The sequence below is a fragment of the Salvelinus namaycush genome, chromosome 4 (genome assembly GCF_016432855.1).
Source record: "Salvelinus namaycush isolate Seneca chromosome 4, SaNama_1.0, whole genome shotgun sequence".
Classification (NCBI taxonomy): Eukaryota; Metazoa; Chordata; class Actinopteri; order Salmoniformes; family Salmonidae; genus Salvelinus; species Salvelinus namaycush.
Window position 1 is genome coordinate 17855351 of NC_052310.1, and position 17259 is coordinate 17872609.

Here is a 17259-nt window from a genome sequence, read left to right on the forward strand (position 1 = left end):
GATTTGGATAGAAATCACTCGGAAGTTTCTAAAACTGTTTGAATGATGTCTGTGAGTATAACAGAACTCATATGGCAAAAACCAGAGAAAAAATCCAACCAGGAAGTGGGAAATCTGAGATTTGTAGTTTTTCAACTCTTTGCCTATCCAAGATACAGTGTAAATTTGGTCCGATTGCACTTCCTAAGGCTTCCACTAGATGTCAACAGTCTTTAGAACCTTGTTTGATGCTTCTACTGTGAAGGAGGGGGAATGGGAGCTGAATGAGTCAGGGGTCTGGCATGAGCTGATCACGCGCGCTCACGTGAGATTTAGCTGCGTTCCACCGCATTTCTAAAGACAAAGGAATTTGAAACATTATTGAAGATTTATGTTAAAAACATCCTAAAGATTCAATCTATACTTCATTTGACATGTTTCTACGAACTGTAATAAGTTCAGACTTTGTCTGAACTTTCGCCTGGACTTGCCCGCGCCTCGTGAGTTTGGATTGTGTACTAAACGCGCAAACAAAAAGGAGGTATTTGGACTTTATCGAACAAATCAAACATTTATTGTCGAACTGGGATTCCTGGGAGTGCATTCTGATGAAGATCATCAAAGGTAAGTGAATATTTATAATGCTATGGCGAAGTGGATCTAAAATTCCATGCATAACACTTGTATCTTTTATCAATGTTTATTATGAGTATTTCTGTAAATTGATGTGGCTCTCTGCAAAATCACCGGATGTTTTGGAACTACTGAACATAATGCGCCAATGTAAACTGAGATTTTTGGATACAAATATGAACTTTATCGAACAAAACATACATGTATTGTGTAACATGAAGTCATATGAGTGTCATCTGATGAAGATCATCAAAGGTTAGTGATTAATTTTATCTCTATTTCTGCTTTTTGTGACTCCTCTCTTTGGCTGGAAAAATGGCTGTGTTTTTCTGTGACTAGGTACTGACCTAACATAATCGTTTGGTGTTCTTTCGTCGTAAAGCCTTTTTGAAATCGGACACTGTGGCTGGATTTACAACAAGTTTATCTTTAAAATGGTGTAAAATACTTGTATGTTTGAGGAATTTTAATTATGGGATTTCTGTTGTTTTGAATTTGGTGCCCTGCAATTTCACTGGCTGTTGTTGAGGTGGGACACTAGCGTCCCGAATATCCCAGAGAGGTTAACTAGTAAATAGTAGCCTACAGCAATGTGTGTTTAAATAATTTCTAACTTGTTAACAATTTCTGCTAGTTAGTTTTTGCTACCATGTAGGTTTTAGCTTGCTTGAGCCTAAGGAGTGTAAATTCACCTTTTTCCATACATGTTTCATTTAAAAACATTTATCTTACAAAGGAGTTGTTTAATCTAACTGCTTAACAATTTATATGTACATGGAATTGTATTTGTTTTTTAAAAACTCATTTTTATCAACTTTACAGGAAAATGCCACGGCACTATCTGATGTGTGGAGACATTTACCTGTAGATAATGTAGAAGGAAAAGCTGTTAACATTTGCAAATACTGTGCCAAATCATATGTGAAGAATGCAACAAAGATGCAGAATCATATGGCCAAGTGCATAAAGTTCCATCAGCGCTCACAACAAGCAACCTCTGACAAAAGTCCTTCTACTTCTATTTGAGGTGAAAATGATGAATCAGACACCTTATCAATAGCAACGGCTCATGGTCCTCCTGAATCAGAATTTTTTGGGACTAAATGGAGGAACGTAGTCAGAGAAATTCTGATGAATGTCTTGCTCGAGCTGTGTAAGCAACTGGTTCACCTCTGATGCTCACAGGCAATGTGTATTGGAAGAGATTTCTGAATGTTCTTCGCCCAGCATACACTTTATCTACTCATTTGCTGGATGCAGAGTTCAACAGAGTTCAAGTGAAAGTCAAGCAAATCATAGAGAAAGTAGACTGATGGGTGGTCGGATGTTCGTGGGCAAGGAATAATTAACTACATCGTCTCCACCCCTCAACCAGTATTCTACAAGAGCACAGACACAAGGGACAACAGACACAACGGTCTCTACATTGAAGATGAGCTGAAGGCAGTCAAAAATGACCTTGGACCACAGAAGGTATTTGCACTGGTGACAGACAATGCTGCGAACATGAAGGCTGCTTGTGTAACAGTATAACTTTAAACCGTCCCCTCGCCCCGACACGGGCGCGAACCAGGGACCCTCTGCACACATCAACAACGGTCGCCCACGAAGCATCGCTACCCATCGCTCCACAAAGGCCACGGCCCTTGCAGAGCAAGGGGCAACACTACATCTAGGTTTCAGAGCAAGTGACGTAACTGATTGAAACGCTACTAGCGCGTACCCGCTAACTAGCTAGCCATTTCACATCCGTTACACTCACCCCCCTTTCAACCTCCTCCTTTTCCGCAGCAACCAGTGATCCGGGTCAACAGCATCAATGTAACAGTATAACTTTAAACCGTCCCCTCGCCCCGACACGGGCACGAACCAGGGACCCTCTGCACACATCAACAACGGTCGCCCACGAAGCATCGCTACCCATCGCTCCACAAAGGCCACGGCCCTTGCAGAGCAAGGGGCAACACTACATCTAGGTTTCAGAGCAAGTGACGTAACTGATTGAAACGCTACTAGCGCGTACCCGCTAACTAGCTAGCCATTTCACATCCGTTACACTTGGTCTAAAGTGGAGGAGTCCTTCCCTCACATCACACCCATTGGCTGTGCTGCTCATGCATTGAATCTGCTCCTCAAGAACACCATGGCACTGAAAACAATGGATACACCCTACTAGAGAGCCAAGGAAATTGTTAGGTATGTGAAGGGTCATCAAGTTATAGCAGCAATCTACCTCACCAAGCAAAGTGAGAAGAATAAGAGCACAACATTGAAGCTGCCCAGCAACACCCGTTGGGGTGGTGTTTTCATCATGTTTGACAGTCTCCTGGAGGGGAAGGAGTCTCTCCAAGAAATGGCCATATCACAGTCTGCCGATGTGGCCAGCCCAATCAAGAGGATCCTCCCGGATGATGTATTTTGGGAGAGAGTGGTAAGCAGCCTGAAACTCCTGAAACCTATAGCAGTAGCCATTGCACAGATTGAGGGAGACAATGCCATCCTGTCTGATGTTCAGACTCAGCTTGTAATGTAAGAAAATAAATCCGTACTGCCCTGCCCACTTCACTGTTGCTCCAAGCAGAGGAAACTGTAGTTCTGAAATACATCAAAAAGCGTGAAGACTTCTGCCTGAAGCCCATACACGTCGCAGCGTACATGTTGGACCCCAAGTATGCTGGCAAGAGCATCCTGTGTGGTGCAGAGATCAACAAGGCCTATGGTATCATCACTACCGTGTCTCACCACCTTGGCCTGGATGAAGGCAAGGTTCTTGGCAGTCTGGCGAAGTACACTTCCAAGTAAGGGCTTTGGAATGGAGATGCAATATGGCAGTCGTGCCAACATATCTCATCAGCCACCTGGTGGAATGGACTTTGTGGATCTGAGGCTCTTTCCCCTGTTGCCTCCATCATCCTCTAAATCCCACCAACATCAGCCACCTCAGAGCGAAACTGGTCCTTGTTTGGGAACACACACACCAAAGTACGTAACAGGCTGACCAATACAAGGGTTGAAAAACTGGTTGCCATCCGGGCAAATTCTGGGCTTTTTGAGCCTGACCACGAGCTAACCTCAACAAGGTTGGAAAGTGACAGTGAAGATGAGGCCTCAGAGTCTGATGTTCAAGAGGTGGACATTGAGGAGGTCCAGGGAGAAGACATGATAGCCTGAGAGGAAGACAACCAAAGCTTTAGTTTCTAGACTATCATTTTACAGATGTATGTTGAAAACGTTTTTGGGAGATGCGATGGATCATTGGGGATCATTCAATATTCCCTATCTTTTGTTGTTCAGTGAAATCATCCCATGTGAAGAGTCAACTCATTTAATTAAAGTTAATTTCGTAACTAAATAGTTAAAAATTTATATTGGAAGGATTTAATAATTTGTAATTAGGTCTACTTATGATAAGGTAAAAGGTTTATGTTTCTGTCTCCATATGCACTCACTGTATATAGACTTTTTCCCCCTATTTCTTTCTATTATATTATTGACTGTATGTTTGTTTATTCCATGTGTAACTCTGTGTTGTTATGTGTCGAACTGCTATGCTTTATCTTGGCCAGGTCGCAGTTGCAAATGAGAACTTGTTCTCAACTAGCCTACCTGGTTAAATAAAGGTGAAAAATATATATACATTTTACATCTACATTTAATTGGTATTAATATTAATTTGCATATATTCCCACAGAAAGTTTCCACCTCTGAATATTCCCCAAAATGTGCAACCCTAGTAATGATCATATTGTTTAATCAGCTTCTTCATATGCCACACCTGTCAGCTGGATGGATTATCTTGGCAAAGGAGAAATTCTCACTAACAGGGATGTAAACAAATTTGCACACACAATTTGATAGAAATAAGTTTTTTGTGCATATGGAAAATGTCTGGGATCTTTTTCAGCTCATGAAACATGGGACCAACACTTTACATGTTGTGTTTATATTTTTGTTCAGTGTACCATAGCTAAGGCCTCTGGAAAATAGCCTCTGCTGAAGTAATACAGGAAGGGGTCCTCACCACGAAAGCAGACTGGTCGGCGGGCAGGAGGCCGTTACAGCGGCTCAAGGCCTCATCTCCGGGCTGCACTTCCGAGTCCTCCAGCAGGGGGAGCTGTCCTGGGGTCAAAGCATCGCTCAGTTCCTGGGTGTCCTTGTCCGAGCCCCTCAGCCGGTACACCACCGCATCTAGCAACCCCTGGGTGGGGATCCCTGTTTGAAAGGCAGAGGGCGGGCTGAAGGGGCTGCGGTACAGGGCTACTGCGTCCGGTCCGTTCTGGATGGTGTTGGGTGGCAGGCGGATCGAGGGGGCCGGGACCAGCCTATCACTGCCCACCAGGAAGTAGCCTTGGGCAGTGGTGAAGTGGCCTGTGAGGCTGATCTCGCGGTAGGGCTTGCTGTTGTGTCCGCTGAACAGGAGGAGCCACACGGCCTGCAGAGAGACGCGGCGGCCCGACGGGTGCCACAGCTCGATGAACTCGCCATCCTCGGCTGAGCCCGGGTTGTCAGCATTTACCTCGCTGATCAGAAAGTCTCCCCGACCCCAGGGAGGGAGGTGAGGGGGCACTTCCGTACCCCCAGGGACCACTGAAGAGCGGAAAAAGGAGATTTACCAAATAGCAACAGGTCAAAACTCACTACTATTTGGATAAATTAGATTGTCTCTTCAATTTGGTAACTATTTACATTAAATTGCTCTTATACCCGTGTTTGTAAACACATTGTTAGATAGCAATTATATTCTATTCAATGTATGTTCATTATCCTAAATGTTTATTGAATTTAATTGGCTATGATTGATTAGAAGCTAATCGATTTGCCTATATGCACTAATGTGTATCACCAATCGAAAGCATCCCCAATGTAAAGGTGTCAATGTGATAGAGAAATATGCAACACTCACCAGTGGCGTGAGGGCAGATCTTAGGCCATGGGCACTGGTTGGGCTGTCCGGGGGTTTGTGGCGCTTCCCAGAATACACCAGGGTCTCTGGTCCAACTGGCCACACCACAGCGACTGAGGTAGAGGCCTCCTTCCCCAAACCTGAGAAAGACCAGCAAGGTTAGTACTTCAGTCTAAGACAGATAAATAGATGGATGGGTGGCTGGATGAGTATGGATGGGTGGATTACCTGGCGCTGAGCTGATAGGGCTGTCTGCCTGGTATAAGGGTCTCTGTGAGGTTGGCGCTGGGTTGGTTTCCTGGTCCAGCGAACACAAAGGCATCTAGGGGCTGCGTCTGGCTCAAGGGGCTGCCTACAGGGAAGTCAGAGGCCTTGCCACTGTACAACGCCACTGCCCCCGACTCATCTCCTGATGTATAACATAGTAGAACTTAATCACTCAACATAGCTTTCACACCAACAAACACGGCACTTTTCATACACAGGACGTGAAACAATTTGCATAGATATAATTTCACACACAAAATACACAGGTCCAGCTCCTTGACTCATAGAAATCTCTGCAAGACCCAATGAAGAGATATGAAGCTTTTCTCAGCCCTGAAGACCAGTAGGAGCTCCTCCAGGTACAGGTTCACTGACCTTTCATGTTGTTCTTGTCGATGGTGATGGAGATCAGGCCTTCCCTGGAGGTGTGCACGTCGACACTCTCGCTGACCGTGTCCGTCCGCCCGTCCAGCACCAGCAGCACCAGAGGCCCTGCAGCCTGGGACTCGCTTAGCTCCACAAACCCGTCCACCTGCCCCCCTCCCAGCTTCAGCTCGCTGATACGCGTGTTGGCAGTGCTGGGATCAGGGGGGTTGCAGCGGTTGCGTTGGCCAGGTGATGGCAGGTCCACCTGGAAGCCCCAGCTTTCCCCAGAGATCAGGCACCTTTCGATGGACTCGTCCCCCTCGTGGGCCCCCTCGTCCTCCATGAAGGCCGACTCCCCAGGGGTCAACGTCTCAGCCAGGACTTCTGCGCCCCCGGAACGCCGCGTCATGTACACGATGGCATCCACCAGCCCCACGGCTGTGGCGTTCATCTTCTCCCCGTAGCGTGCCGCAGACGTGTGGTAGAGCGCGATGGCGTCTGGTCCATTCTGGACGGTGTTGGGTGGGAGGGGGATGGCCGGTTTTGGCTGCATGTCCACCGAGCCAACCAGGAAGAAGCCTCGGTCATCTGTGGTGTGGCCCTTCAGGTCCAGTACTTTGTAGGCTATGTTGCCGTTTCCATTGTAGAACACCAGGGTGTAGCCTTCCAGTGAGGCCCTCTGGCCGCTGGTGTGGTAGAGCTCAACAAACTCAGTGGTGTCCAGTTTGGGGTTGTCTGCGTTGACTTCACTGATGATGAGGCAGGGATCTCCCCGGACTGACGCACCCAGACACACAGACAGGCAGACAGCGTATGTTGCAACCAGGTGAAGGGCCAGTCTTACCATCATGGTTAACTACTTCCCCAAAAATGTCAGTGCTAAAATGCATTAAAGGTTGAAAGTCTGAAAGATGAAGAAAATTAAGAAGAAACTTTTGAGGTACAAAAACAACAATTATTGACTAGAAATCACAGGAGGTGAAATTATGTTGTGGTGAGGATATCATAACGGTCTTCACCACCCAGACAAGGGGCAAACTCAAAACTACATTACTGTTTATCGGTGTTAACAAAAATAGAGAGTGCATGTTGCAATCTAGGCTAGTAGTATCTGATGATTGAGTCGCCAAAAACAGGAATATGATCGGGAATGTATGTCTCTTACGAGTTACAGTGTGGGTAAATCCTGCATTTCTTGGAAAGTACATGTAGACTAGGATACATTTATTTCATCCAAAATAATTTAGGCCGTGGCTGCGGATTAATGCAAAAATTGGTAAACTGTGATTTGTATTTTTTCTCACTAGTACTAGGACAAAAACATGTTTTATAGCTTCCTGGACCTTGAATTAACCAAATCGTAGCTGTAATCTTCGGTAAAAAACGTTAAAATAAAAATGTGCGTAATTCAATTTTCGATCGTTTCTTACCAAACCGTAGACCAGGGAATCACAACGACAGTGAATATTGGCTCGAGCACCATAGCGCATAGAAAACGAAGAAAGTTGCCTGCTAATTATTTATTTTTTAAAAGCTTTACTATACGTGCTCTGTAGCTATAGAGTGTAAATATTGGAACTGAATATCTTCAGTTAAAACCCCATTCAAGACCACAACTTGTTGCATAGAAGACGATATTCAAGTCACGGCTATTGCTATCTCAGCGACGAAACGGTTGTCATTCGAGTCCATCAGTGCCACACAGGGTTAGTGTTACAAAGTAGCGACGTGACTTACTGTATTTCAGTGTCCCGGTCCACGACGAAGGGAGATTGGAAACAATGTTTAGAATCCAACAGATCTGCTTTCTTATTCCGAGAGAGATATTCGTAAACTTTGTTTCAATCTCTGCCGCTCCCAGCGTCGTCTGTCCACATTGACAAAGCACTTTCACCCCCCTCTCGCGTGCGTGGGCGTTCGGAGGGGGGATGATCCTTGGGTATCCTTCTCGTGCTGCGTAACATTCCAGGCCATTAAAATTCAGATCTGTGGTCTGCCTGTGTTTTACAAAAAATATATATATTTTGGCCTTATGTTTAGAAAAGTGATTTTATTAGATTTGGCGTGTTTACATTTTTATTAAAGGAGGCAAGGTGGGACTTTTTAAATGTCGTTTTCAAATATTGTAGGGGAATGTTGACCTACACCTTGATTTATATGGCCTGTAGATCCCTGAGAATCCACAAGGACTGTGTAACACCTTGGGGCCACGGAGCACCAGCAAGTTGGCTATTCCTAGCTGGGTGACCTCATCTAATATGTTCTTGGTTAACGAGCATGAAGAAAAATATGAATCACATATTTTTACGAATCACAAGTGTCTCTAAATGTAGGGCCAAGTCTACCACTACTTTCCACATGTGCCATTTTACATTGTAGTTTGGACATTCGAAGTTACTTTATTTTATTCAAATCAAATCAGTTTTATTTGTCACATGCACTGAATACAACAGGTGTATAATATTGTCTAAACAACGGAAGTCTAGTCGTATATCTGCGCTGAATAATTATTCATATTGAGGTTTTGAAAACTTCAAGAGCGAATGCACCTAAAAGCAACTTCTCGTTTTGAAAATGTAATATGTGGCATTGATATGAGTAAGAAACATGTATTCTACTGTCAAAATTGACTACAGTGTAAATATTATAATTTTGGTCATAAAGTCGGTCTCGTCCAAAACGGAGATTTGTAAAATAATACGAAAACATGGTGTCACAGAATGAAGGGTATTGTACGTTTTCCCGTGGGTTGGGTTTATAGAATTCTGACCTCATGCCCACAGCTGGCAGCACCCAAGTAATCATATATTCTGAGCACAGATGCAAATGACCATTCTGATCATAATACTCATGGTCAATTTGGTGTGACATTTGATATCCCTATGGGCTAGTTAGGGACCGTCAGTAAATTACACAATATACATGGGATACTTTTTAAAAGGTCAATAGCTCCAAATTTCAATGACTTCAAAACCTCAAACCAACTATACATTGATACAACTAAAAGATGTGCAACATGAAAATATTGTCCCATTTTCATTGTGTAATTTATTGAATGGGTTATTTTTCATAAAACCCTGGCAAGAGTGGCTAAAAGGGTGTTTAGCGTCCCCAGTGGTTCTGCAAGTGTGGAGAGGATATTTTCCGCTGCTGTCCTGCTTTCCAGTGTTTATATGCTGTTTAATATGACACGTAGCCTATTTGAAATGATGAGCACTGCTTACATTCACCTTTTCATGTTTATTAAAATACTTTTAATTCAAATCATATGGTTTGGTTTCAAATCTTCAAAACCAAATGGTAGGTCCAGGTAGTGACACAAATAGAGGGAATTTGGAGCCAGTTTTTCCCCCTGTGAGCACAGAGCGGTTTTTGAAATGCTAATTTAAAAATGAATGGTGAAAAAATTATTGGAACCATTTCGCTGTTTGACCACCTTGTTTTATGGGTATTATGACACCTCCGCTGTGGGGCACTATGGCGGCTAGCATTTCTTAATAAACCAAATCTCAAACAAAGCCAAATCAGGAAATGCAGTCACCCTTTAAAGGGAACTGAACCTCCTGATTTAGCCTTGGTTTCAACTTCTCATTAGGGAATGGGAAAAGGCTATAAGGGCATGCCTCACACCCAAACCGATATTTCATTTCAGAATCATTTTTTGGCGATTAAAGTTAGGTCAAGGGTTTGGTGAAGGTCAGGGTCAGTTTTAGGTTTTTGCTAGGTTTGAGTTTTTTTGGCAGGTTTTGAGATAAAATCAAAACTGTTACGGTACCCTTCATTCAGCAAAATACATATGTTTTCCTAATTATCTTGCAAATCTCAATTTTGGATGAGACTGACTTTATGACCAACATGATCCTATTTACACTTTGTAGTACATTTTGACACAAGAATAAACGTTTGACTAATATCGATCCCAGATAGGCCATTTTCTAAGAGGTCGTTTGCCTTCAGTTGCTCTTGAAATACGATCCAGTGACCAGAGAAATGAAGAACCTGTGGTCAAATTGCGTCTTCTTTGGGGTTTTAAATGATCTCACCCTTTAGTACACATCAAACCCAAAAATAATTCATTCACATTTCCAATTTTATAAAGGTACCCTTTCTCCAATATGAGCTAGGATATTTGGTTGCAAGATGTCCATTTACAAAGGGTATATCAACTGTTAAGTACTTGTTGTTCCCTACAAAGCTGGGTCTCTTCATCCTGGGTCTTGGTTAATGATCTTGGACTGGACTGTGGTATAGCCCTTTTCTCAAATGAACACATCTGTAACACAACCAGCAGAGTTTGTTGTCCTCCAATAATACCAAGAGGTGTAAAGATATGTACACCATGTTAAATTCACTTCAGACATATAGATCTGCAATATGTTGTGTGTACACCTATAAGGATAGGGAAATTAACCTGCTTTGGTATGTGAAAGGGTTAAAAAAAAGGTAGGTATGACGCTATGTTCAAAACAAGAATAAAACAAAATACTTTCTAACACATTGTTCAATTTACACAGTATGAGCCCAAATTCCATGCACTTGTGTTTTTGGGCTAAGCCTTTGGTTACTATCACCTGTATCCCCTGACCTACTCTACTTGGAACAACCAATCAGCTCACTGGAACAATTAACGCAGTTTAGAATAAAATAACCGAAAATTAGTGCATGACAGTGTTTTTGTCACGTCATTACATTGTATTTCATTTTAAAACCTCAAGATGGCCCTATATGCACAGTCCTGATGCAGTAGCACAACAGACCCGATGGTCTCAAGGCATTCAGGACATGTGTAATGTGTTAAAGAAATACCAATTATTTTTGAAAGCCTTTGGGTTCAAACATTGCAACTGAAAAATGTATTGCCTTGTAAAGGATTATAATACTTTATTACCAGTTAATTCCTTATGTTCTCTTTGTGGCTTATTACATGTATCTTGTGCATACATTTGAATATGCGTTTGTAGGCACAAGTGTTCACCTTAACCCTGGTAGGTTTTAAACATTATCTGTTGTAGCCTGATATATCAAAGGCTTATTTCAAAGCCTTCCCCTTTGGTGTAAAAAAAAGAAAGAAAAGGTTTTCAGAGTCATTTTCCAGACAAAAAATACATGTAGGCCAGACACACAGACACTCATTCTGGTCGTAGTTTACCTCAGGGATGGCCTCTGCAAAATGAAAATGTTATTTATTGTCTGCTACCAGTGTTGGAAGCCGTAAGCGTCAGTGGGCTTGTTAATGATCCAGGCTGTATCACAACCGGTTGTGATTGGTCCCATAGGGCGGTGCACAATTGGCCCAGCATCGTCTGAGTTTGTCCGGTGTAGAACGTCATTGTAAATAAGAATGTGTTCTTAACTGACTTGCCTAGTTAAATAAAGGTTACATTTTTATTTTTTTTATTATGAAGACAAATCACTTTCTGTAGAAATGTGCAACATGTATGTCATCACTCTCAATGGTATTTACATGTGTTACATTTGAGTGATTTGTTGGCTTTGCTTTCCACAATACACTCAACAACAATGAAGTCTCCACTTTTTGGAGCAGAAGATGAGGATGCTGGTTACAGTAAATCAAAAGAGGGGGCTCATGGGTAGCTGTCAGTAAGAGGGTGACATTAATTGGAGAGAGAGAGAGAAAGGCAGAGAGAGAGGGAGAGCAAGAGGTTGTCCAGATTGTTTTCACGCTCTTGCCTTGACCACCAGAAGACAGAAAGAGAAAGAGAACAGTTATGAGCTGAAAAACAGTATGCCAGTGCAAGGGAGGACAGTAGCAGGTGACCCAACCCTGGTTTGTAGCTACTATGATTTACCATTATAGCCAATTTAATTGCAGTAATTCTGTTACTGATTTGTAGGTAATTCTGTCACCGATTTGGTAACAAAATTCGTTTATCACTTAATTTAAACGAAATTGATTTTTAGTACAAACACTACACCTAATTGGTAGGTCTACCTTTACTTGATACTTCTGTGAACTTTCGCTATTGTCACGTTCTGACCTTAGTTTCTTTTTTATGTCTTTGTGTTAGGTTGGTCAGGGCGTGAGTTGGGGTGGGCAGTCTATGTTCTTTTTTCTAGGTTGTTTGTTTTCTATGTGTTTGGCCTGGTGTGGTTCCCAATCAGAGGCAGCTGTTTATCGTTGTCTCTGATTGGGAGCCATATTTAGGTAGCCTGTTTTCCATTGTGTGTTGTGGGTGGTTGTTTCCGTTTCAGTGTTTTCACCATTCGGGACTGTTTCGGGTTTCATTTCGATTCTCTTGTTCTTTTTGTATTTTGTATTCATTATCATTAAAAGATATTATGGATATGTACCACGCTGCACATTGGTCCGATATTTCCTACTCCTCCTCAGACGAAGAGGACGAAAGCCGTTAGTTATCCTCCCTCCTCATTGGGGAGAGAAATTAGAAAAGATCTTAAAAGATATGTGGGTTTTTGGTAACAGAATGACAGACACTAGGCAATGTTTAGAAGGCATATTATTTCTCCAAAACTAAGTATAAGTGTTGATATTACACTGAACAAAAATTTAAAGTGGTAGTACCGTGTTTCATGAGCTGAATAAAAGATCCCAGAAATGTTCCTTACGCACAAAAAGCTTATTTCTCTCAAATGTTGTGCACAAATTTGTTTACATCCATGTTAGTGAGCATTAATGCTTTGCCAAGATAATCCACCTGACAGGTGTGGCATATCAAGAATCTGACTGAACAGCATGATCATTCTACAGGTGCACCTTGTGCTGGGAAAACGAAAGGCCACTAAAAGGTGCAGTCACATTTTGTCACACAACACAATGCCACAGATGTATCAAGTTTTGAGGGAGCGTCCAATTGGCATGCTGACTGCAGGATTGTCCACCAGAGCTGTTGCCAGATAATTTAATGTTCATTTCTGGTCCATAAGCCACCTCCAAGGTCGTTTTAGAGAATTTGGCAGTGCGTCCAACCGGCCTCACAACCGCAGACCACGTGTAACCACACCAGCCTAGGACCTCCACACCCGGCTTCTTCACAACAAACACAATTGCATGTTATCGATGGCAATTTTAATGCACAGAGATACCGTGAAGAGATCCTGAGGCCCATTGTCGTGCCATTCATCCGCCACCATCACCTCATGTTTCAGCATGATAATACACAGCCCCATGTCACAAGGATCTGTACATGATTCCTGGAAGCTGAAAATGTCTAAATTCTTCCATGGCCTGCATACTGAGGCATGTCACCCGTTGAGCATGTTTTGGATGCTCTGTATCAATGTGTATGACAGCATTTTCACAGTTCCCACCAATATCCAGCAACTTCGCACAGCCATTGAAGATGAGTGGGTCAGCATTCCACAGGCCAAAATCAACAGCCTGATCAACTCTATACGAAAGAGATGTGTCGCTCTGCATGAGACAAATGTTGGTCACACCAGACTGGTTCTGATCCACACCCTACTTTTTTAAAAAGGTATCTGTGACCAACAGATGCATATCTATATTCCTAATCATGTGAAATACATAAATAAGGACCTAATGAATTCATTTCAATTGACTGATATAAACTGTAACTCAGTAGTCTTTGAAATTGTTGCATGTTGCGTTTATATTTTTGTTCAGTATAGTTGGCAAGGGTCTGTACTTCAACATTGTGTTTTGATATATTTCTAATACCTTAAGACTTTTTCTGAGATGTTTTCTTAGACCCCTTTTCCATCCGTTTGACCAGAAATCAAAGCCTTCAATTATTCATAGATGGAAATTATTTGAAAAAATATATATGCTTTCATTTCCTAAAAATAGAGACTCTTAGCTTTCATTTGACACCCATTTTGAAATGCTCCTATCAACTTCACATGTTGGTCGTCGTGAGTCCTTTACATGGAAATGCCGAAGTCTCAAACCCATTGACTGGGACTCCATTGTGGGCCTGCCAAGAGGTAAATTAAACTGTCAAGCAAGGAAAATGAGCAAGACTTGTCTCCTGTGGTGGTTAGACAGATTCCTGGTTGGGAAGTGATTCATATCCTCTGTTGATGATGACACTTCCCACTGAGCTCAGACGTAATTTCAATGTCTAGATTTGATTTATATTTGGTTCAGTTGTCAACTGAAGTGAATTCAACACAAAAAATAATAATAATTAAATGTCACCATGTCATTGGATTTAGGTCAATAGTTGGGGGAAAAAAAGACATTTCCCTTACACTGATGACTTTTTGTAAATCTGATCAGATTCCCATGTGTACTGAGCAAAAATATAAACGCATCATCAAATCAAATCAAATGTTATTTGTCACATGGGCAGGTGTAGAGCTTACAGTGAAATGCTTACTTACAAGCCCTTAACCAAAAATGCTGTTTTGAGAAAAATAAGTGTTAAGTAAAAAAAATAGATAAGTAAAAAATGAAATATTAAAAAATATATATATTTGAAAAACAACAAATAATTAAAGAGCAGCAGTAAAATAACAGTAGTGAGGGGGGGACAATGCAAATAGTCCGGGTAGCCTTTTGATTAGCTGTTCAGGAGTCTTATGTCTTGGGGGTAGAAGTTGTTAAGAAGCCTTTTGGACCTTGACTTGGTACTCCGGTACCACTTGCTGTGTGGTAGCAGAGAGAACAGTCTATGACTACGGTGGCTGGAGTTTTTGACAATTTTAGGGTCGCTTACACTGCATGGTATAGAGGTCCTGGAGGGCAGGAAGCTTTGCCCCAGTGATGTTATGGGCCGTACGTACTACCCTCTGTAGTGCCTTGCGGTCGGAGGCCGAGCAGTTGCCATACCAGGCAGTGATGCAACCAGTCAGGATGCTCTCGATGGTGTAGCTGTAGAACTTATTGAGGATCTGAGGGCCCATGACACATCCTTTCAGTCTCCTGAGGGGGAATAGGCATTGTCGTGCCCTCTTCACGACTGTCTTGGTGTGTTTGGACCATGACAGTTCGTTGGTGATGTGGACCCCAAGATACTTAAAGCTTTCAACCTGCTCCACTACAGTCCTGTCGATGAGAATGGGGGCATGCTTGGTCCTCCTTTGTCTGTAGTCCACAATCATCTCCTTTTTCTTGATCAAGTTGAGGGAGAGGTTGTCATCCTAGCACCACACAGCCATGTCTCTGACCAGTCAATTGAAATAAATACATTAGGCCCTAATCTATGGATTTCACATGACTGGGCAGGAGTGCAACCATGGGTGGGCATAGGCCCACCCACTTGGTAGCCAGGCCCACCCACTTCGGAGCCAGGCCCAACCAATCAGAATGGGTTTTTCCCCACACAAGGGCTTTATTACAGACAGAAATACTCCTCAGTTTCATCAGCTGTCCGGGGTTGCTGGTCTCAGACGATCCCGCTGGTGAAAAAGTTGGATGTGGAGGTCCACATGTGGTTACACATGGTCTGTGGTTGTAAGGCCGGTTGGACGTACTGCCAAATTCTCTGAAACGACGTAGGTAGAGAAATGAACATTCAATTCTCTGGAAACAGCTCTGATGGACATTCCTGCAGTCAGCATACCAATTGCTGCTCCCTCAAAACTTGAAACATCTGTGGCGTTGTGTTGTGTGACAAAACTGGACATTTTAGAGTGGCCTTTTATTGTCCCCAGCACCAGGTGCACCTGTGTAAGGATCATGCTGTTTAATCAGCTTTCTGATATGCCACACCTGTCAGTTGGATGGATTATCTTGACAAAGGAGAAATGCTCACTAACAGAGATGTAAATAAATGTGTGCAGAAAATTTGAGAGAAATAAGCTTTGGAAAAATTCTGGGATCTTTTATTTCAGCTCATGAAACATGGGACCAACACTTTACATGTTGCATTTATATTTTTGTTCAGTATAGACTCAACATCACCAATTTTTATTTTTGTGTGGAAATGGCATGGTAACAATGTTGATTCAACCAGTTTTTGAGGAGGTCCTGTGCCTCATCTGTAGGAAAGCTTCTGATGTTGACAGGAAAAAGGTCAATAGAAATGTTTGTTGTACAAATTTGTTTGGGCATCAGAGTAATACAGCAAACTGTAATGCAATTCCTCTAATCTAGGACTTTCATGTGAGGTTCATGTGGGTCCATGTGCATTTCAATTTCATTCCTGTCAAAACAACTTCCACTCCTCAAAACGTCCAAGCGAAGACAAACTTGCAAGGTATGTTTCCTGACAGCTCTCCCCTTCCTTCTTCCCTTCCTCCCTTTCCCCTCCCTCCCTCCATTCAGTCGTTCAGTTTTGTTTGTCCTTCAGACTGCACTCACAGGGTTCTATCATCCTAACTCAGAGGCTTCCTGTGGTTTTGCAGTATTGTCAAACCATAAAGCAAGAGAACATAAAAGCCTCAAAGTCCTCTGTCTCCTTCAAATCTGCATTGCAGTAGAATAGCATTCAACCTATCGCCATGTTATTGGTCTCTGTCTAGTGGATGGATATCAGGTCGCTCATTTGATCACAGTGAGTGTGACTGCGTTTTGGATCTGAACAGAGCGTTGGCTCACTCTAGTGGCAGAAAGACAAAGATTGCCATCCCTGAATCATCAGATAGATTTCAGCTGCACCAGTCTGGCCTGTGGTTAGAGCATATGCGCCCGCCTGGAGTATTTAGCCAACCACAAGAAAACATTGATCAAACAACAGACGCGAGACCAGAACCCTACTCAGCCCCCCATAAACTCCACCCACGAAGCTGCTTTGATCAGAAGCTTTGGACTAATAATGCATGATCTATGGGAATTATATTGTTAAACTGATATAGGAATAGCTATCAAGGGGAAAAACATTGATTTTGATTGAAGTCTGTCAGTCAGTGCATACTGTAAATTACCCCCCCCCCCAGCATGTTTGTATGCCCTTTCATTCAAATGACCCCAATGACGTCCCCCAAGTGTCCCTCAACCTAATTTTCCTCCTCATTAGCTCGTACTGGAGAAATTTGCAATTTTGAGGACAGAGGAGAGCAGCTTGAATACCCACCAGAGGAGAACATGGATTAAACTTGCTAGAGTAGTGTGTAGTGAGTGTGTTGTGAAGTGGATGGGACCCTCTAAGGGTTTGCACCACAACAGATATGTGATAGGAGAACGCAGCGAAGCCTCACACAGACAAACTAAGACTGTGTGTGTGTGT

General features: G+C 42.7%; 1 protein-coding gene across 2 annotated transcripts in view; it reads right to left on the reverse strand.

Moving 5' to 3' along the window:
• si:ch211-183d21.1 overlaps positions 1-8038 on the reverse strand; it is a 31718-nt gene extending 23680 nt beyond the window's left edge. For both annotated transcript variants that reach the window (XM_038991340.1, XM_038991341.1), the window contains exons 1-5: positions 7886-8038; positions 6158-7052; positions 5744-5924; positions 5516-5655; positions 4634-5199 (exon numbers count right to left, since the gene is read on the reverse strand). In XM_038991340.1, the coding sequence (XP_038847268.1) occupies positions 4634-5199; positions 5516-5655; positions 5744-5924; positions 6158-6998 (1728 nt within the window). In that variant the 5' untranslated portion in view covers positions 6999-7052; positions 7886-8038. The remainder of the gene's footprint in view (positions 1-4633; positions 5200-5515; positions 5656-5743; positions 5925-6157; positions 7053-7885) is intronic.
• Positions 8039-17259: the final 9221 nt, after the last annotated feature.